Source organism: Perca flavescens, chromosome 8 (assembly GCF_004354835.1).
Source record: "Perca flavescens isolate YP-PL-M2 chromosome 8, PFLA_1.0, whole genome shotgun sequence".
Classification (NCBI taxonomy): domain Eukaryota; kingdom Metazoa; phylum Chordata; class Actinopteri; order Perciformes; family Percidae; genus Perca; species Perca flavescens.
This window is the reverse complement of record NC_041338.1, coordinates 21,066,008-21,089,077: the sequence shown is the minus strand read 5'-3', so window position 1 is coordinate 21,089,077 and position 23,070 is coordinate 21,066,008. Positions and strand designations below refer to the sequence as shown.

At 38.7% G+C, this 23,070-nt stretch overlaps 2 protein-coding genes across 4 annotated transcripts; one reads left to right on the top strand and one right to left on the bottom strand.

Annotated features, from left to right (window-relative positions):
* Positions 1–803: 803 nt before the first annotated feature.
* Positions 804–17,455, top strand: gas2a (growth arrest-specific 2a). 3 transcript variants are annotated; one of them, XM_028584769.1, is made up of 8 exons: positions 804–1,008; positions 3,846–4,007; positions 6,758–6,888; positions 10,040–10,181; positions 11,398–11,461; positions 11,568–11,778; positions 11,864–11,971; positions 16,060–17,455. In XM_028584769.1, exons 2-8 carry the CDS (start codon positions 3,863–3,865, stop codon positions 16,267–16,269), a joined length of 1,011 nt encoding a protein of 336 aa, XP_028440570.1. In that variant the 5' UTR covers positions 804–1,008; positions 3,846–3,862; the 3' UTR covers positions 16,270–17,455. The 3 variants fall into 3 exon arrangements, with proteins under 3 accessions (XP_028440570.1, XP_028440569.1, XP_028440571.1); XM_028584768.1 differs by having other exon boundaries at positions 805–1,036; XM_028584770.1 differs by lacking the exon at positions 804–1,008 and adding an exon at positions 2,076–2,184.
* A 254-nt stretch (positions 17,456–17,709) lies between these two features.
* svip (small VCP interacting protein) lies at positions 17,710–21,372 on the bottom strand. Its single transcript, XM_028584772.1, has 4 exons — positions 20,661–21,372; positions 20,259–20,309; positions 19,322–19,441; positions 17,710–19,224 (listed from the first exon to the last, which is right to left on the bottom strand). Exons 1-4 carry the CDS (start codon positions 20,721–20,723, stop codon positions 19,210–19,212), a joined length of 249 nt encoding a protein of 82 aa, XP_028440573.1. The 5' UTR covers positions 20,724–21,372; the 3' UTR covers positions 17,710–19,209.
* Between the last annotated feature and the right edge of the window lie 1,698 nt (positions 21,373–23,070).

Genomic DNA, 23,070 nt, shown 5'->3' with positions numbered 1-23,070 from the left:
GTCTGCTTCATGATGATTTATTTATACAACTACAAAACTGTCATTCAAATTCAGTATTTATTCACAAAATTGTAGATTTGACATCATCAGGATCTTTTAGCTAGATCCGATTACATATGGGCCAGCGGTGGAATGTAACACAGTTTGAGGTAGCCTACTACTTTACTTGAGTCTTTTCTTTTCATGCCACTTTCTTCTTCTACTCCATTACATTTCATAGGGAAATATTGTAGCCTACTTTTTACTCCACTACATTAATCTGACAACTTTTGTTACTAGTTACTTTACAAATTAAGATTTTTGCAAACAAAACACATGTAGAGTATAAAATGTGATGTGTTATTATAAATTAAACTACCCAACAATATGCCTACAAGTACAGCTGAAATTATCAGACGATTAAACACATAGTTCTAAAATGTGAGGAGTTTTTTTGCATTGAGCAGCCTACTTTTACTTTTACTTTTAATACTGAGTAGCCTATACTTTCCTGATGATACTTACATACTTTTACTAACATTTTCTATGCAGGACTTTTACTTGTAACTACAGTATATTTACATTGTGCTATTAGTAGGTTACTTATATTTAAGTAAATGATCTGAATAGGCTACTTCTTCCACCAGTGACAGCACACACGGACAAAAATGAATCCATTAAATCAATGTATCGAAGGATTTACTTTTCGAGCTGACCTGCTGAATTCTGTCCAGAAATGTCATATTGAGGCAACACAAAGCGGAGAGAAGAGGGAGGCACTGCCAGCAGGATCAAACTTCCCTCCCATTAGCAGCAGCAGCAGCAGCGTGTGTGTGTGTGTGTGTGTGTGTGTGTGTGTGTGTGTGTGTGTGTGTGTGTGTGTGCGTTCAAATCCTTGTGCAAATGCGCAGCGAGAAAGACCTCCCCGGTCCACATTGGTTCAGTGTTTGGAGGCTATAACCTGTGGGTCGGTGCACCGCGCTGAAAAGCATGAAAACTGGGATCTAGCAGCTCAAGAGTGAGAGAAAGGTGCGCACCAAAGAACTGAACCCTCAGGGTGAGCACAGATAATACGCTTTTATTTCGCTTCCCTATTGCAAAATGCATGTCAGTATTTTGAATTTCTTTATGCATATTTTAGGTTGGGGGGTGTAACTTGTGTAACTGTATAGCTCCTTGCATGGGATGTGCGCTTAATGTCATATATTCTATAGCCTACTTAAAAGTGGGACTTATCTAAGTCTTACTTCTGGACAACAGGCTGTTCTTGCTTTTTTATATTTCTCTCAAAAGTAATTCATGGCATCTTTAATTACACAGAATCTGACATATTTTCCTCACTTGCAGCTCTCAGTAATTTCGTTGGTTTTAATTAGTGGGTGCTCTGCAGTATTTCAGTCATAACTCAATAGGCGTCCTCCTTTGATCCTATTTCCAGAGTGATTACATGTCTGTTGTGGCTGTTTTTATTTGTGACCATTGTTGTAAAGAAGGAGACAGCTTTAAAATCCTATACCAGTTGTAAATGAAATGTGCTACAGAGTGTTTGAAGAGGCCAATGAAACGCAATCCAAAACCAATTTATTGCAATAAATTCCAACAACATATCTGTATGGTGCAGGAATAAGTAAGTTGTGTGTTTGAAATGCAGTTTGTTGTTGGTGAAAATGTTTACAGCACAGGGGTCTTTAAATGCAGGCCTGAGGCTGCCTATAATATTTTGAAATTAGTCTTTAATAAATCAGTGCAAAATCACAGTTAAGAATTTATGACACTGGTGCACTAATAAACACAAGAACAGTTATTGGAATGTGTGATATGATTTTGTGGATATACAAACGTGCTGTAGGTGTATTGTACAGTTTAATGTTAGATCCTAAATGAAAATATTCTGCTTTTGTTGATATGTTCTGCAAGAGACTTTGTACTTTACTGACCACAGTTGATGATTACAATTTGATGCTTGAAAACAACACTGACTCACAACACACAGTACTTATCTGCAGTAGAAACATGCTGAGTTCTCTTGTTTAAATGGTCAACTCAGCCTCAAGATCAGTTTACTGTTGTACAGTAGAGGAGAAATGCATGAAGAGCGGTGAGGTTGAAGACAGAGCCACTCTTGTTTTTTTTCTAATTGATGTGATATAGCAGTCCCAATTCCCATCCATATGCCTGTCCTGGAGCGATTTGCAGCCAACTGTGGTAGGTTATGATGGCTTTACTAAAGTCATGAGGCTTTTCAGACTGAGAAATGTAATATTTGTTTATCTCTGTATAATCTAATATATCTGGGCTATGTAGTTGATGTTTTTCTGATTCTAAAGCTGAGCCTTTAATGTCAGATTCTGAATCTGATTCTGAAAAATAACATCACATAGATGCCCATTGACAGATATGTCAAATACATGTGTTTTTATTGACACTAGTGAATGGGCTTGTATGAATGGGCCTTGTACTGTGAGACATGAGATGTTGTCCCAGTGCCCTTGTTCTGTCTGTCAGCCTACACCACAGTGGACTGTGGGAATGTAGCACCTGTGTGTGAGTGCTGCACTCCAGAGTTTAGTGTGTGTACGCAACGAGGAACTCTTGTCTTCAGGAAGATAAGACGACCTTGGTTGGACATCAAGGTCCTGATGTCCAGTGTGGCACCACAGTGTGATTTGGTTACAGCCAACTCTAGAGGGACCTTGAAATGTTACACAGCTTTAAAGGTCAGATTCCTCACATTGTGTTACACTCCCTCGGTATTCAGAGGACATTTTCAGCCATCACAGACTATGAACTTATTGTTCATGGCAGCTTCACTTACTTGTTTGAATAGGATGTTCTTGTAATTTGCATTACATATCCTGGTGCTATTTAACATATACGCTTGTGTCTTAGCTGGAGGCAAAACTTTTTTAAATGTAACAGCTTGATTTCCTTTATGTGTCTTTTAATGAAGTCTGAGCATTTAATTTAGCAGCGATAGAAAAACAGAAAGGATGAGGTGGAACAAAAAATCCCATCAATAATCCTCATCCTCATCTGTGTTGTCACCTATGTAAGTTTTCTGACTGTAACTATAGAACAGTTTAGGTGTCTCTCTTAGCTCAAACCGCAATCTGGCACAAACCACCTTTTAAAAGAACCACATTTTTAAACAATCCTTAAAGAGTCGTTGCCCATTTTATTCTATTTTTTTTCTTCCTAATTCTTAAAATGATGACCACCAAATACTCTTTTCGTGCTAGGTCTTACATCAGGTGCCCAGGTGTTGTTGTCAGTTACACACTTGTCTCAGAAGCAAATCCACTAATGGAGTGACACTGGATTGAGATGTGAAAGATTTTCACATTATAGCTCAGACGGTGAACGCTTGGCACACTGTAGCACCATATTGGAAAAGTCTGTTAGAAATGTGTCATTTACTCATTGACTTCACTTTGCAGGCAGTGAGTAGCTGTTAAACGTCACTCTGAATATTGATGTCAAATGCAGTCTCTCCTACAGGCTGTGATGTCAGGTCTGCTGCAGTGTCTGCTGGATTGGATTGATTAGGACTCTATGATAGACTGTATCTGTAATCTGAAGGAGCTCTTTATTTGTGTCTGCTGTATGTTGAATAGTGGAGACACATGGTCTGAAAAATGTCCATGGACATTTATAAGACATTATAAGATTCACATATGAAGTATTACTTGCAGATCTGCTGTATTGTATTACACAAATGTTACTTTTAATGTTTTAATTTCCATATTGATTTCCTATATATAGTACATATAGAAACTGAGGTCCTCTTTGCAGACTCACATTGAAGGTTAACATTGCGTCTCTGTCTGTGTCGTCTTTGTGTGTCTTGTCCTCCTCTCTTTCCTCAGGACGTCAATAGGGAACCATGTGCAGCTCCCTGAGCCCCAAACAGCCCAGTGGCCCCGGCCTCACAGATATGCAGCAGTATCACCAGTGGCTGGCCAGTCGACATGAAGCCAGTCTGCTGCCCATGAAGGAAGACCTGGCCCTGTGGCTCACTAATATTCTTGGTAGGAAACTCTTTAGCAACACATAAATGCATGGCACATCTGACTACATACTAATAATGCTGCCTTCGTAAATACCTTTGCTACTCAATCAATCTAAAATTTCTGTTAATGGAAACTGTAGATCATAAGTCAGCATCAGGTTTATATCAGTGTATATATTAGGCTAAATGATCTAGGCTCAGTTCAATTAGCAGTAAAACATTGATTTACATCGAAAAATTGGGCCTATGTGGTGTTCAAATGTTTACTTTAATCTGTTGGTATTTGTTGTAAATAGGTTTTCTTGGAAGAATATCTTGCAATACACATGCTTTAAATAGTTATATTTTGTATTGTTGCACTATAGTGCCTCAATTATCCTTTCCCACAACTTGTTGCTGAGTCATTTAACACCCTGTCCTAGAAATAGCTTGGCTTTGAATTTATTTCCTCATTTTCAACATGAATTGACCTGGCATTGCTGCTGTAAACACCTTTTGCAGGGGACTGGAATCAATCTGATCCTCATTACAAACTATTTTAAAGTCAGTAGAATGTGTGAACCAGTTTCCCTGTTCACACACTCTCCCATAGATTTTCCTTAATTGAATAATGGCTGTCATTAAGAGTTCTCGAATAATGCATAGCCATAAGCAGCAGAGGGAACATCAGTAGAAGCTTTGTGCAAGGCTGCTATTGCATAATAAATCACCCTGTGCAGTGTACTTCTTCACCAGTGCAGTTACAAAACAAATGCATAAGGCACTCTGAGGATCTGATTTGAATTAAGTGACTTTCATTTAATTGGGTGTATGCATTAAATTAACTTTCAGGTTAACACATGACAAACTCAGTATGGTTTATATGAGCATGGGAAAATGCCAATTTGCAGGCTTAACTGTGGCACCAGTAAGCAACCAGTGTCCATGCAACAATGTACTTGTTAGCTAAAAACTATTTATTTCAATTCCTCTGCTAGAATATAGGTGACAATGTAAGAATCCAGCTATGGTTCGCTGAATTTCCAAGAAGCTAACTGTCTGTTCACTAGTATGTCATGTATCTGAATTTTAAGATTTGTTAAGAAGTGTATAGTCTTTAAGAAAAGAGGCAGTCTGCTGATGCACGTCATTATTAGAGGCGTTTCGGTAACACTTTACTTGAAGGTATCTACATAAGAGTGACATGACACTGTCATGAACACCTGACAGTGTCATGACCATAGATATAGAACAACTATGGTCATGACACAGTCATGACACATGAACCCTAACCCTAACTCTAACCATAACCATAACCATAACCATAACCATAACCATAACCATAACCATAACCATAACTATAACCATAACTTGTCATGACAAAAAACGAAGACACTTACTAAAAGAAGTGTTATTTCATAAACGTTTATGACTTGTTTATAATGTTTATGACACGTTCATGACAGTGTCATGTCACTCTTATGTAGATACCTTCAAGTAAAGTGTAACCGGCGTTTCTTCAAAATTTGCTTTTGAGGGGCGACCTCTAGCTCACCCAGTAAGAGCGTTCGCCCCATGTTGGCTGAGTCCTGCAGCGGCGCAGGGTTTGAATCCGACCTGCTGCCCTTTGCTGCGTGTCATCCCCCATCTCTCTCCCCCTTTCATGTCTGTCCACTGTCTGTGTGTGAACAACTTAAAACAACTTTAGTATCTCCCCTGTTATCTCTGGCGGTCTGTGTGTTTGTACTGAAACCAGCTGAGATAGAAACCTCTGGGCTGCTGTGGTGAGGAATTAAGTACCAGAAAAAATGAGCATCCACATGTTTGCAGTAAATACAGTGTCCAGCCAGTTTGTTGGTTTAACCCACATCCTGAGTGTTCAGCACCTTAACATTGTAAGAAAGAAGCGGCTGATATGCGAGCAGGGTTTATAGTTTTCAGGTGGGAGGAGCAGTGCGGCATAACAAGTCCACTGATTGAGTGGGAGCTGGATGCTTTGTTATACTGATGAGTCATATTGCTGTTGTGATGATGGAGTGGGGGGGGGTGTTAAAGGAACTGAGCAATTTATAGGAGTGAGTATTTGAGTTGAAATGTTTCTCTCAAAGGCCTCTGGAATATATTTTCCTCACATAGCGAGGAGCGAGGGAGAGTTTGAGCTTATAAGACAGGAGCTCCCTGAGTATTTCTCAAGATTTCAATCTCTCTTCTGTGGGCTCAATTACAACATTTGGAACTCATTAAACGTCAAAACCCCCAGACCCCTCCTCCTATAAGAAACAGAAAAGGGATTTTTTTTTTTTTTTTTTAAATCTCTGCAGTTTCTTTCCACAGACACCCCCCTGCCACCACCTCCTATTCACAATGATCTAACTATGAAGGAATGGTCCTCTGGAAGTCAGTCAACTGGACACCACATGTTGATCACCAATCTATCTCTGCAACTGTGCAGGATAATGAGGCATAATGTGCACAATCAGATGCCCCCTTTTCATGTGATCTTGTCTTTGCCACCCCACGGTGTACTACCAGAAATCCCCCCTAGATTCCCCCAAGTCATGTTGTAAAATGTGCATATTTGGCTTCTGCAGAGGTGCCTAAATCCAGCAGCACTGCCAAGCTCAATCAGTCAAGCAGTTTCTGAGAGTCAATAACATTGCATCAAGTTCAGCTTCAACTGGGAATGGACTGGAGAATACATTTAATTTACTTGAACTTTATTTTAAAATGAGCATTTCTTGTTGAATTTATTGCTGGATTCTCTGCTTTCTTTATGTGTCCCCTGGTCAGGTCTGGAAATCACAGCTGAGAGCTTTATGGATCGCTTAGACAATGGCTTCCTGTTGTGCCAGCTGGCTGAGACACTACAGGAGAAGTTCAGGCAAAGTACTGGAGACCTGCCTGCCTCTGGCAACAGCAAGGTACAGAGAAACCTAAGGATTACAGTAGTCTGGCCTGATGACGGTTACAGTGTAACACTAATGTGGAAGCCAAATCTTCGCTGAAAGTATTCCTGGATTGACTGAGTTTAAATGATTTGACGGAGGATTGATTCTGAGAGGGGAGAGTAACTTTTATTAGATCATTTTGATTGACAATCATTATGGTCTCAAGTATTTGAACAATCCTGCCGCTTGATTAGAAAAAAGTGAAATCCAGATATACTACTGTAAGAAATACATGTTTTTTTCGTTTACTCAAATCCATGTTTAGTTTTGCCACATAAATTATGAACCATACTGATTATGGGTTATGGGACCAGACTGCTTGAAGACAACAGTATTGAAGTGTTATTGACTCTCCGTGAGACAGGAAACAGCATAACCCTGATATCAGGTTGCCCTTTATAATCAATAAAAGCTACACGTATTGAGTAACTCCCATCTAAAAAAAAAATTATATTATAACCTTTGGAGAGTAAGACACACACTGAGAAAACATAAAAATGGTAAATAACATTATATTTGATATCCACCCTGTCCATACTGTAGATATTATTTGTTGATTGGTTTTGTCAGCTCAGCAGCAACCATCCCAACTTTGCAAGGAGCTCCATAATTTCAGAAAGCAGCGCACAAAGGGTGGGATGGGGGATGGGGGATGGGGGCCTGAAGCCTTCAGCAGGGCAAAAAAAAAAAAAAAAAACACTGGCAAGGACACATTAACTGATGGGGCCCCACATCCCCAGTGAGAATTGGCAGAACTATGTTAAATGTTCATTTCTTGTAAGCCTTGAGTGAGGGTTTAATTAATTTTATAAGATTAAAGGGTTACCTTGCAAGTCAAAATCATATATTTTACTGGGTCAGTGCTCAAGAAAACAAACCGAGGGGCACAAATCCTTAGATTGTATCAGCTTCTGAGCTACTGCAAGAATGTTTGATGTCTTCAGCCTATTACTGACAAATCAAAGAAAAAAAATATTGTTTATGTATTTCCACTTGTGTCTAGTCTGTAGACGTCCATACAGACATCCTACAGTATTAAGCAAATTTGCGTTGACTTTTGACTAAAAGTTTTTTTGATTAGTAGTCCAGAGGGACCGAAATGTAAAAAAATGGCAATGCTATAGCATGAGCAGAGAGGGAGATTTTACTTTTTTCCAATTTGTGATATTTTCCAACATACCTGCACAGAAGAATTGTTGGACGTGCAAATTGTTTCTTCGAAAAAATTGCCTTTAAACCTGAAATTTAGAGGTTAAAAAAATACAATTGCTTCTGTCTCTAGTGCTGAATATGACAAAAGCATTATCTTGCAGACATGAATACTTATTTTTTAATATCTGTAGTGACTATTAGGTATCTATACTTACTTACACATTGAACTGACATCTGGTTCTCAGTGGGACAGAGGGAAACACTGATTAGTTTCTGTTCAGAGAAAAGGAAGCAAAATACTCTTTTGTTGGCTCTTGAGTGAGAGTTGTTGATGTTTGCGCTGAGGCATTACTGTGCTGATGACGGTAAGTCTCCTGATCTCAGTGTGAGTGTAGCAGCACAGATGTGAGGAAATGCTTGAGGTCAGTGACCGTGGGACGGCAGAGGATCTACTGAAATAGAGAAGCCTATTGATCGTGGAGGTCAACACACAGAGAGAGTCCTGAGGCAGATTAAAAAAAGAGAGAAAGTGGTCTACCCTGACCTTTACAGTCAAACAAATGTTTTATAGTGTATAGCTACTTGCAGCTCACATTAAGCGCTTTCAGTTGAATGAGCCATGAAAGATTAATCATGTTCTCCATGCCTGATACACTGGACTTCATCTTATGTCATTTTAAATGTATGATTCATATCAAACAATTGTTACTTTATCAGCATATCATGGCATTTTATACGCTGTGGTTGTTTACTCTTATATTTGACCACATTAAAGAGAACTTTCATCGGCTTTAAAGCTCATTATAAGTTGTGTGTGGAGTGGGACTAAGTGATTCCAGCAGACAGAAACAATAAATCCCTTTGCAGATGCTTGCACGTCTTCCCACGTGTTTACATCAATCAATATCAACTGCAGATGCAACTGCAGATACAACATTACAATTTATTACCAAACTACCGACACTTAAAGCAAAAGTTTAACATTTTATGAAATATGCTTATTTGCTTTTTTGCTGAGAGTTACATAAGAAGATTGATACCACTCCTTAGATGTAACAGCGGTATGGTCTTCTCATCTAATTCTCAGCAAGAAAGGCAAATCACCATATTTCCCAAAATATGAACTATTCCTTTACAGTGTGCATGCACAGCTGTGCAGTTTGATATCTTGAGAACCTACATAAATCATTTATAATCTTCCTGAGTGAAAGAAAATTATGTTATATTTAAGCAAAGTACTTCCTTATCCTTATTATTGTTCCCATCTCTCGAAACATAATGGCTTCCAAAAGTTCTGTGCCTTCTGTGCAATTATTAGACATGTAAAGGTGCAGATAATTCAGCAAGCTGCCACAAAAATAACAACAAGCCATTCTGATTGTTAGATCAAACAAAACTGGCAATGTGGTCAACATTATTTCTCTAGGAATGCAAAGTAATTCAACAACAGAAAGGATCCCAGAAAAAGTCAAAAGGAGAGTCTGGAAAGAAAAGAAAAATACCCACAAAAGCCTGCATATTTCCAGCATGAGCTCATTGCACCTTTCTCATAGCACAGACGCACATATCCTGTATAAAACCACAGCGCGGCGCATAAATCTCTCAGAACAGACCATGTGGGGGCTGAAACCCATAAGCATGTCATTTGATCCCAAATCATAGAAGGCCTGGTAAAGTAGCTCCAGTTTTCTAACCCGCCATCTCCTATATTGATCTGCATGGAAAGGTCTTTTCCTGAGCTGAAACCAGCAGATGGAGAAGAAATCAGTGTAGATAAAAAGTGTGTGGCTCTATGTTTTGATGGAAAAGTCACCCTGGTGGACGTTTGTTTTCTCTTTGTCAAACACAAAGTAACAGTTTGTTTTCAGTTCTGTGTCTTAGTACTATTCATCAATTAAAGTTTCTTCATCTCAAGTTAATTTTTGTGTAGTGTACATGAAGACATGGACTGACCCCTCTATGTCTCTGGCAGAGTATCCCCTATCGGAGGATACCATGTCGGCAGAGTGCTCCCTCCGGTTCCTTTTTTGCACGGGACAACACAGCCAACTTCCTGGCCTGGTGTCGTAAGGTTGGAGTTGGAGAAACCTGTCTGTTTGAGTCAGAGGATTTAGGTGAGTGTACTCTTTTTCTGCCATAAAAATCAGAACACTAGAAAATCTGAATATTGGACAAACAAGGTAGTCTTTATTCAAGCTTCAGATACAACACAGTCGGACTCTTTGTCAGACTGGCACTGCCAGGGCATTGGACTCAGATTTCTATCTCCTGTGAATGGTGTGATTGTACAGGTAAAGTATCACGCAGGTTGGACTGCTTCCCCGTCCTCCCCTCTGAGGCTAAGAGGACTCACATCTCCTCTGACATTCACACAAAGCTCACAAGGGCAGCAGTCTGCTGGGAGCAGCTCTACCTGACAATAAGGATGCATGCACAAAATGTCTGGATAAAACAAAGGGAGCATAGGCAGTAGGGTGTGGTGTTAGTGAGAAACTAGGCCAGTGCTATGCAAATGTTTTCCTCAGCCCAGAGTGGGTACATTCTGCTCTCTTCCTCATTCACACACTCACTGTGTTATCTATGTCTCTCTAATCTATTGCAAGGATTTCTTGTGTGTAATGTCACTGAAATATGCTCGCAGTTAAGACATGCCTGGACTGAAATAATCAGATGTACAGTAAGCGACCCTGCCAGGAACAGAAATACCGAGAATATTCATACAATCTTGTAACTTCTGGCTAATGGCTGCTCGACCATCGCTAAGCAATTCCAACTATGCAAATCATATCAAAGGCCAAGTCACACACACACACAGTAATTCATCAACACTGCGGTGGACATGTAATTGTGATATAAAATGTTGTGAAAATACTTGTGAAAAAACAGTAACAGACTTCTTTCTTTCTTTCTTTCTTTGTCTCTCTCTCTCTCTCTCTTTCTTCTGTTATTTCTCTGTATTGATATATCAGTTTAGCAGTAGATGTAACAACACCAGGTTTGCTCTCATGCAGTGGATATTTTTGTCTATAATGCATGGTGTCGTGTGTCACGTGTAACTTAAATCTTGTCTCACTGTCTGGTCATATATTCTGTGAGGTTAAAATAAGCCAGTCTATACATACATGCCACATCTGAACATTATTCATTTTCATTTGATTTGGGATAACCAGGATTGCAGGGGAGAACTTTGAATGCATGAAGTTCATGAGCTCATTTCTGTTTGCATCTTACCATCACTCAGCGACTCATCCTCACTCATTGCCTTTTTCCAGAAACCATACAATGTCTATACTGTAATTCCCCAATGCTAAAACATAATCTCTTCTGTAGTTCTTCATAAGCAGCCACGAGAAGTGTGCCTCTGTCTTTTAGAGTTGGGACGGATAGCATCACGGTATGGTCTTGCTTTTTATATTTTGTCTTTATCTATGACCAATTTACCATATACTTTTTAATACCACACTTATGAAATGACATTACTTGTTGTTTCCTTGGTCTAGCTACAATGTGGAGCCTCCTGGACTTATAAAACTGGAGAAAGAGATTGAACAAGAAGAGAAAGCCCCTCCTCCACCTTCATCACCTGTATCCCCAGCTCAGTCCCTTCCTCTATCTCCCTCTTTATCTCCATCCCTGTCTCCTTCCCCATCTCCAACTCCTACCAAAGTCAATTCCAGCAAGAAAAGTACAGGGAAGCTGTTGGATGATGCTGTAAGTTAGCAGTAGTTAACCTCTGCCTCTACTTTTGAAATCAAGTGGTAAACATCTGTAATATGTTTATCTTTGTGTGTTACAGGTAAGACATATCGCTGATGATCCCCCCTGCAGATGTCTGAACAGATTCTGTGTAGAGAGACAGTCACAGGGTCGATACCGAGTTGGGGAGAAGATGCTTTTTATCCGGGTGAGTTTATCACGATAAGGTTTAGATGTATGCAGCATCTGGTGTCAGTTTCAACAGCAATAGAAAATAATTATCCAAATTATTTACATAGTAAAACTTAGGAATACCACATGGGGAAGAAAAAATAATTCTTGTTTCATATTAACAGTATATCTTCTGTACTTAGGTTACATTTTGAGGTACACATGCATTTTATTTTATTTGCGCTTTAATACATTTTAGAGGCTAAAATTGTGCTTTCTATTCAACTACATTTATTTGACAGCTATAGTTACTGATGACTTTACAGATTCATATTTTACATTCAAATCATATAATCAGCATCATCTATCCAAGAGCATTAAAAAAGTTAAAATTAGCTTCACTTTGACCAGCACCAACATGAAATGTCATATACACATCAATGTGTAATAAAACACTGACAGGTATCTGCCACGAGTACTTTTACCCACAATACTTTTGCATGTGTTCTGTTACGTACAGTTTGCTAATAATCCTTCTGTACTTTTATTTTGAATGGAGGACTTTCACTTGTAATAGAGGATTTTAACATTGTATAGCTACTTTAATAAAGTAAAGAGTCTGAATACTCCTTCTCCCTACTTTACTTTATATACTGCTAGCTTATTGTCCAACTATGCATCACATTGTTAGAATAAAAAAAAGTAAAGTAATTAGTAACTGCAAATGCTGGATAAATGTAGTTGTAGTAGTAAAAAGTACAACATTGCCCTCTGAAATGTAGTAAAAATACAAAGTGGGTAATAATCAAGCGTAGTGCCTGTGTCTATAAACTTAACTGAACATTCACTTTTTGTGGTTTATCACTCTACTTGTTTTATTGGGTTGATATATTTTACAACATAAGACCAGGACAAAGAAAAATCCTCACAAAAATGACACAAGTTCGCATTTTTACTCATGAAATGTCACCCATTCTATTAATTTTAAATCATTTTGGGGTTGATAACAATACGGTCTCACAATGCAGTGCAAAACCCTCTCTATTCACACAGCATATGGCAGTATGTTGATACTTGAGCTTACTTTGGGATGAAAGTAACCCATTGTGTCTGGAGAGCCCGCCTTTGCTGTGAGGTCTCATTTACTGGTAATGGTATTCCGACAATGTCCATCTTCAGCCAAACATAATGTGGCTCACTGGCTATAAAGGGAAAATAACACCCACACATTTTCATATGATCTGAAGTTATTACTTGGAAAATATTTTACTATGCTTTATCACCCATCCTGGCCATTGCATTAATTACATATTGTAATCACAATGAATCTATCAGCCCAGGAAATGTTACTCGACTCTCTCTGAGTGGAGGGATAAAAGATATTGGAGGAGGATAAATGGAGGCTAACACAGATTAGAGAAGTAGCATTGGTCCTCTTCGGATCCTGGTTACTTGGCAACCCACAACCAGGATTCACACCTCTAAGAATGTGATTCATGCTGACGGTATTTTTTGGCTGTGGAGATGTTCAAAAGAGAGTTTACTCTTGGATGTCCTCTGCTGTCAGCCTATTATATTGCAACTACTAATATCAACTCTCAATCAAATCTCCGTTGTTGTAAGGTTTAGATGAACACAGGTGTTTTGTAATATTAGTGAGGACAATAAGGCTCTAATTTCCTGCTAGAATAACATAAGATACTGTGTAAATCGGAATACTTATCATCATTTCATGCCTTTTTGATGACTGAATGCTTCAGTCTTTGTTGTGTTGCTGAGCAACCAAGGACAAATGGTGAGAAGCAAAGCTCACAGTGTTGGTCCAATGCAGGCTTCAGTATATATTACCTTACATTTCAGGACAAGTACAGTTTATTTATAAAGATTAAATCACAAATTTAGTTTTCCTCTTTTATTTCTTCTTTTAGTGTTATTGTTACATACTTAGTTCTATTTTATTGTTTTATCCTATGCTAATTTAAAATATTTGAATATTTGTTTACATATTTTTGTGTGTGTAGCGTGGAGGGGGGCTACAACTGCATTTCATTGTGCAATCCTACATTGTAAAATGACAATAGAGCTGAACCTTGATCTTTACAATCTGTCCAGCATACAACTCCCTGTATGCATAGACCCTTGATTTAGCCTGATCAGCCAGCACTCTTCACAGTCAAAATGCTTTAATTAAAATTCCTTAGATTGTTTTACCCTCCGGCAGCTGCTTCCACTGAAAAGGCGTGAATACAGTAAGGCCTTTTCAGTGTCTGTAGCAGTGGCATGCAGCGCATATAAGAGTCTACTCCACAATTATCTGTACATGACTGAGAGACTGACCTTCTCAGCTCCTGGAATAAATGAGGTGCTTGTAGCCTCAACAAGGGGGCAGAGTAACATCACAGTGTTTGTGAAAAGTGATGTCCAAGCTCAGCCCCAGGCCTCTGTCCTTCTCTGGGTTGCAGAGGAGGTAATGGGCTCCAGCAAGGGTCTTGTCCCAAAGCAACCTGATTGAAACCCGTCTGCATCACACAGGTCCATTAAATCTACAGTAACAAAGCCTGAAGGCCTGGTGCTGGTGATTGGAAGCAGTGCCCCACCAGTGCCCTCTTGATTGATTCTTTTAAGAGGCTTATAAATGTTGCATGTTATGCTGCTGGAAGGCAGGAAGCCTCATATCTAGCCAGACTGAGGCGACAATCTCATGTCAGTTTACCCTTTTTATCAAATGATTTAGTCTGGTATTTGTCTGAATCACTCTCCTACTGTTTGTGTTTTTAAAGATAAAATAGAGCATCAATCCCAATATTCTTAATAATAACCTGTTTGCTTACTATTTCTTCTGAGAAGGGCATTTGGTAAACAAGCTCATTTTAGTAGAGGTATAATGTTGAGTTAATGAGGTAAAGGGGTAATAAGGCTCCATAGTGAGACAGACATGTTTTATGTGCGCAGCCTCTGGGGAATGCGAGTGTCTGAGCATCCAATATATTAGAGCGTTTTATTTCTTCTTCTCTTTATTATAATGGCCAATGTTGCCTGGTACCCAACCTTGAGAATGTGCCCTGTGGCAGGTGGCATTATTTTTGAAGCAAATGTTGCAGATTGAACGATTAAAAAACACTGCATAATAATTCCTTGGTTAAACAGAGTGTATAATGTAAAAAGCCATCAGTCAGTCAGTCAGTCAGACAGTCAACCATTTTGGTCCAGACTGAAATATCTCAACAGTTATTAGATGGACTGCTATGAAATATTGTACAGACCCTCATGGTCCCCAGAGGAGGAATCCTGATGACATTGGTGACTGACTCCTCTAGGCCAAAGCAGCTCAAAGTTTTCACTTATCCAGTGAAATATCTCAACATCTGCAAGATGGATTGGCACAAAGCTTTGTAGTGTCATGGTTCCTTAATGATATATCCAAATCTTTAGAAATCTGCTGACTTCTTCTAACGCATTTGTGGTTTTGAGTGAAATATCTTAACAACAATTGGATGAATTACCATTGAATTCTGTTCAGACATTCATGCCCTCCTCAAGATTAATTGTAATACCTTTGGTGAATTCCTGCCTTTAGTGCCAATAAAACATGTGTGTCCAAAACTTTGGTTTATGACCAAATATCTGCAATACTAATGACATTCCTATCAGCCTCAGCTGTGTTTGATGTTAGTTAGCAAATGTTAGCGTGTTAAATTTAGATGGTGAACATGGCAAACACTATACCTGATTACATTAGCTTGTTAGCATTTTTATTGTGTACATTTAGTTCAAAGCATTGCTGTGGCAAAGTAGTATCACAGCCTGGCTGTTCTTCCTTAGTCTTTTTATGTTGTTATGTAATTCCTTACATCATTGTGAGATGAATCAATCATTCGGTTTGTCTGTAGCCTGCTCAACATTAGGCTGGACATCAACCAGTCTGGGGGCTCCAACATCAATCAACAATCTTTGACCTCCAAGCCATGCTTAACTGTTCATTGAACTTCTGCCTGAGAACCAAAGCCTCAATCAGTAAATTGACATTAGTCTTATAGAAGGAAGGGCTCAGCAACAACCACGTCAAAGCTCTCCTTTGAAATGCCGACATCAGAAGTGACCCTATAATCCTATTTTTTTCTGCAGATGCTGCACAACAAGCATGTGATGGTGCGCGTTGGTGGAGGCTGGGAGACCTTTGAGAGCTACCTGCTGAAACACGACCCATGTCGTATGCTCCAAATCTCCCGGGTGGAGGGTAAGACGTCACCCATCTGCAGCAAGTCCCCCAACATCAAGGACCTCACCCCTGACAGCTACCTGGTGGTGGCGGCCCACTACCGCAGCAAAAAGTGAAGACGTGACTGAAACCTGCCATTCATAAAACTACACAGAGGATGACTCTTTACATTGTTAACTCGCTATTGGACGTGACTATATATCATATCCCTGTTCTTATACATATTATGGCTACAGACACAATAAAATGTTTGTGAGCAGATTAAGCTTGGAATCACACCGGTAGGCCTTAACAATGTGCTTCATTTAGTTTTACAGAACTGAATAATGTGTTAATCATTAGAATATAATTGAATTACAATTTAGTTGATTAGGCCTACCTGGCTGTATTTCTACATGTTAAAATTGTTTTCTGAATGAAATTAAGTAAGTGGTGGCGGTTTCAGGGTCCTTAAGAAGCTAGTCTTCCTGGGCAAACTGGTGTATGTGATAGTAGAAAGCAAGTCAACATTTTCCACAAAGGCAATGTATTGTTTTCCTCCCTTTTTTAATTTGCCATTTGGCTGTTAACTTAATCCTAATTGCCTTATAGTACAATTAATACACAAGTGGCTATATATTCGGCACCTCAAGTTGCAATTTCAACTTTAACTATGACAAGAGAAGAATAAGTGGAAACTTTTATATATATACTTCTATAGTATTTTTGTAAAACTGCCAAACCTCCACTAGAAACCAAATATTGGTCTTAAAATGTTATGGCTTTCTCTTGATGTATGATGTATTTTTTTTTTTATTAGGCTAAGAAATGAAAGCAATGCTTAGACTGTTTACATGTTAAATAACTATTCTATGAAATGCATTTTTATACTATTATCATTTTAATAATTACTCATTATTTGGAAAACTCCTGTTTTATATAATTGCTATTGTAAGAAAATGGACAATCACCTCTACAAGATGCAGTATTTAGTTCATTGATTTATGATTGATAGTAATACAGTAGATTTACTCATACGAGGCTCTGCAGTTCTTCAATGTGTTGCATGTTACTGACCCCTAGAGGTAGTGCCACCATTGAGGCTTGATAATCTTGGTTTAGTTTCTTACATATTATAGATTCATGACATTATCATTCAATGTATTAATTTGTGGAACTTTTCCCCTGGAAAGATTATAAGCGCGTTGGATCAAGAACACTAGCTATGCAAACAGGCTTGTCTGTGAAGCACAACCGTCCAATTTCTGTTACAGATGTAAATTTTCAATAAATTCTCAAAACTTTAATCTTCATAATTCTAAATATCTACTTAGTCTGTAATTATTTTCAGTAGGACTGGGTAACTTTTCTGACTCAAAATCAAAACTTTTGGGAGGAGTATGCTTTTTATATATATATGCAAGTCTGGAATAATACTTGGTAAATGTTTAACAGATCAACTGCAACTAAGGGAAGTTCTGTTCTTAGCAAATACCACTGATCATTTTAACCAAATCTTCTCTTATCTGAACTTGAATCATCTTTCTACTGTAATTGTCATGAAATCCACACAAAAGTAGCAGAAATGTGATTTATTGTAGCAAATAACATTGGCAAATTTCCTGTTCTACAAAATGCAGAGAGTTCCAGAAGCATCTAAGGATCAAGTGAAGGCTTAAAAATGCACTCAATTAAGCAAGTCAAAGTAAACACTTCACTACGTACAGTACACACTTCACTTGTTCTTTTCCTTCAGTTTTTTTCCTGTTTCCATTTTAGTTGACATGAATCTCTCCCAACATAGTGAGCGAGCATGTTGGCTATTCACCAAATGTTGAAAAATTGTGCAAAGAGATATCTAACAAAAGCTTCTGTTTGTATTACGGCAATTCACAAACACATTTCACACAATTTAAATTAAGCAGGCATCACATCAGTGTTTTGCATACATTGTAATTCAATGCAACAAACTCAAATTGTGCAGAGAAAAAAACTAAAAGGGCTTTTTTAAAAGGAGTAATGGCAAAGACTAGTGCAATAGGCCTTGTTCACATTCATTAACGACGTTTCCTAGTGCACATCCTTTTCATTTTTACAGGTTGGAGAATGTTTTAGTGTCATATATTATTCAGCAGTAATCTGTAGCTGCTGTATATTTTGTCAAGTATGTAGTATGTACTTCCTTACAGAATCACTAATTTAGTGACTATATGACATTGCATGAGTACAGACTTTGTTGTCAAATATATTCTCTATGCAATGTCAAAAACTCAATACCTGGCATTACCTTCCTCAACAACAAGGGACTCCCATGTGACATGTGCACTGCACTGGTCATGAAAACAGCCCAGGGACAGGCAAAGCACATTACAAGTTTAGTACAAATCAACAAGTTATAGCACTGTTTGCATGAGTCTTGCCAATAAATAGAGCCCTAAATAAGGTGAAATGAGTGTTAAATGGATGCTTTTTGACTGTATACTAATCCTACAAAAAGCACACTTAAATTGATGTAAACATAACTCGGTTTTACTTGTGAAATTTGTCATTTGCATAACAGATTTTTGAAAAAGTCATACAAAAAGTAATGCGGTCAATGTGTATTTACAGATTCTCCACAATGAGAACCAAAAGCAATGTAGCGAAAAAGCTGAAAAGTGTTGGACAGCTTTGTCTTAATATGACAATAGTCGAGATACTGCTGGACTTTATAATCATATTATTTTGTGTTATCTAATGCTGTTCACTGTAAGGCTGTATTATCAATTGTCAAAGAAAACTACTACAGTAGCAACTGTATTTGCTTGCACATGTCTGTGTCATCTCTAACTTGTCCAAAAGGTCAAAACTGGCGTGTATAACTTGGCAACCAGGGGGTAAGTCCAGCTGTTCTGTCTGTGATCACTTCAGACTGCTTTGCAGAAACCATGACAACTGTAGCTGTTTGTCTCAGAACATTATAAAATAGCCACACACAAAAATTCAAAAACTGGACAGCAGTTCAAACATCTTTCAAGTCATCTTGTCATCTATTTGATGTTGTTTTGGACTTCAGAGTCAAGTCTTCATCTTGATTTTCAGCCAACTTGCCACTAGAGAAGAAAGAAGGGAAAATCATCAAAACAATCTCCTGTTGATCATCTTGTTGTTCTAGAAATCACACCGCTTGAGGATAAACACAAAACTAACCTTCAACCCGCCGCCCCCACCACCAGACACAGAGGTTGTCATCGCCTGGTTTTCAATCTCTTCACGTTTTTTCTTTTTCCTCTCGACAGCTTCTGGATTTTTAACACCCCTGTATGTTGTCTGAAAAAGAGAGTGGAATATGATCAAGCACTAACAGACGATAGCTTCATTTAAAAAATAATTTAATCTTGTTGATATCTTATAAGATATATACATTCTTAAAAAAGTGCATGTTTTTTTAAAAGCATTTTAATCAATAATTTTCCACACATTTTCCTTTTCAAAAAGCACAAGGCATGTTCAATCACAACTGGCAAGGGGGCATTCAGCTGCCAAATAAGGCAATGCAGACAAATGAAGGGAGCAGCTAACTGAAATGTGACTGTGGGTTAGGGCTCAGTGCTTTCATCTGCAGTAATCAAAGTGTGAATGTCAGTGTCAGGGAGAAAACAGTGATTTGGAGCAGAAATGTGGGATATCAGCCAATCCAAAAGATTCACTTGGCCAAGAAAGGTTTTCATTCTAGTACATGAACTTACCTTGATACAACTTTAGCATGGCTCTTACGGGTTTGCAAGTGGCTTTTCTGTATAATAAAAAATTTGCATATACCTTGAATGGGGTGTATATATGTAATAGAAGGCTATAAAGTAATGCTAGATTCAGTTACCAGATTATAAGGTACATCTAGCTAAAACCAATGCAGTCTAAACAAACCTACAGTACATCATATCTATGTCTGTGGGGTTTTGCTGTTGAAATGTAAAGCGAAATGAAACCCACAATAAATCCACATAGCTATGCTACATGATGATATAATTTATTGCAAAACAGTTACTTTAACTAGATGTACCTAATAATTTTCCAACGAAGTGTATTACTGTCTTATACATTTATACACAAACAAACACACGCAACCACTTATAAGTTAACTTACCTCTTTTTGTCTCTTCTCAGCGGCCTCAGCTAATTGTCGTCTCCTTGTGTCCTGAAAAAATACCCATAGGAAACTTCTAAGCTCCAACTGTAAGCAGGCAGTCTTTTCTTAATATAGAGCTAGCTAGCTAGTTAACGTAACTGTTTGGGCCTGGGAGCATACTTTACATGCTAGTGTTTACAAAGGCTAAACACAGTCAACGCCTTCTGAACATGACCTAGTAGGGCCTATTGGTGTCCGACAGTACTACAGATGATTCACGTTAATCACATTCACACAGCGTTAAATTAAATTAATTTGCGTCAATTCATATATTATTGTTGCAATCCACGTGCGACATTGTGACATATGTAGCAAGCTAGTGACACAGCTGGTAATAAAAGTTTTAGTAAATAAACCTACTGGATCTGGAGTGACAACAACGTCGTCCGCTGCTCCACCAAGGCACGGTAAGCACATCCCCATACTGGAGTTGTTAGTCCAGGCAGTAAAAGGCAACGAAGAATCAGTGTATCGGTTTACTCTAGCTAACTAGCTAGCTAGCTACCTAACTAGTTGGAAAGCCAGTTTAAAATTGGTGGGCTGATAAGATAGGCAACAGAGGCAGCAGCTTTTACTCCCAGCGGCTGTTTGGTTGCCTGTCATACCGTTACCGTTAACGTCAGTTAGCTAACGGCTTCTGTTAGCTTACAGTAACGTTAGCATTCTAGCTAACAGTTAGCTTAGGCTAATACAAGCCCTGTTACTCTCCAAGCCACCTAATAAAGTATGTCTCCTTACACCTCTTGTTTAATCGCGTCGACATTTGGAAAATATCTGTTTGAAAGTCAGACGTCAAAGACAAATATTTATCCCTCTAAGTTTGTTTTGGTCCGAGTTCAACTGTCTGACTAATATGCCAGGGTATGTTCAATAACGTAAAGAGGCTTTCACACCGCCGCGCGGTAACTCGCCGCCTCTAGCTAGCTAGTCATTTCAATGAGGGGAAGGCGGCAAAGGGGGAAGCGCCGAAGCGGTTTGGATCACGGCGGTGGGGTATAAAGCGGTTGAGGCCAGCGTAAACGCTCGCAGATTTTGCTGTGCCGCCCAGAGTTTACCGTGCTGAACCTCTAACTGTAACGACCTTATGAAAGGAACCGATTTTAAAAACGCATTGCTTTTTTGGGAAACGCTGGCGGTTGCCGCGCGGCGGTGTGAAAAGACCTTGAAGATTAGTATGGAATTTCAGACGCAGCAAAATGCACAAAACCTAGCGTTAACTTTTCATGTCAGCAATCAAAACACTACGAGGCTACTGTATTTTATACTTGATGAATCGTAATTAGTAGTAGCCACACTTTAGGCAACCTCATTGCGTTACAATGTGTTCATTGTAAGATTTTGAACGTAGCTCAGTGTAACAAGGGATGGGTGGGGCTAATGGCTACTACAAACTGGTCCTCTGATTGCTGGTCCAACACCACCACCCTATGGCGAAGGACAAATCGAGTGTAAAAATTTACCATGGTAACAATAATAATATAATACACCATGGATGTATTAAGAGATAAACCCGACCCATTACTACTGCAATCATATTTCTATGACTGCAACTCCCCAACTCACTCACGACTAGCACAATAAATGCAGAGGGACGGTTAAAGAGATGTGATTCCTATAACGTTACTCTATTAATGGGCTAGATTAAAGGTAAACGGGACATGGCAAGAAAAGTTCATGTGGGCCATCCAGACGATAACATTAGCCTACAATACAAAAATAAGTAAACTAACCGATTCTATAGGCCAAGTGTAATTAACCTACATAACGTTAGCAGATTGTGCCAGCCATCAAATTGAAGTAAAACCTACAGAGAGTGGTTCTCTCCTAGTTATAATTTGTTATCAAGCTTAGACTATAGAAAAAAGCTCCATGTGAGGTGAGTGATTCGCCATACAGCAGTTCCGTCCAATCGATACTCCACAATCAATAACCTGAGAGTTTTAATGTTGTACCCGGATACCCCGACAACACTTTAAACTCCACCCATCCATCCTCGCTGCACCGCCCGGGCTACTTCACAGCTCGGGCTACTTCACAGCTCAAAGTGCTGCACTGTGGGAATGGCAGGTTCATGAGATTGCACAGCTTTTTGTAGTTATACAAGTTGTCACTCAGAAACGTATTGATGGGGGATTTGTACTGAAGGCGCAGGTATATGCAATGGAAATCAAGGTGTCACAAGCTCTTGGCAGCTCCTCAGGTAGGTTTGACTCATTTCTGAATGAGGCACACTGAGGTAGTTAACCAAGGAAACGAGTAAAACTGCAGCTTGCTATACAACTAAAATTAACCAAGAACTACTGAATACAGAATTTGATATGTTATCTGTAAAGACTTACTATGCTATTTACCCCATGCTTGTTTATTTGTAATTTGTTATTAAGTGTCTGAGCAGTCAATATGTTAAAAAAACAAAACAATATTTTAATAAGCTGTTGAACCTCTTTTAACATGTTTATTCAATGCACATTTTGTCTCTGTGGCACACACTCTGTTCTGCAACTTAAAAAAAACATATCTGTACTCTAATTTAACATACTTGGAGGAAACGCACACTTTTGCTTAGCAGTTGTCCATTATAGTTATATTAATTATAATGTAAAAGCTACATGTATAAGTGATGAATGCAGAAGAGTTCAGTAACAGTGTGAAACTGTTAATCTACTTGATGACAACTGATCCTTTTAGGATTAATTTATTTATGAAGTGTCACATGGGCGCTCCTTTTGTGACATTTTCCATGAATGAGAAATAGATTAAGTAGGCCTAG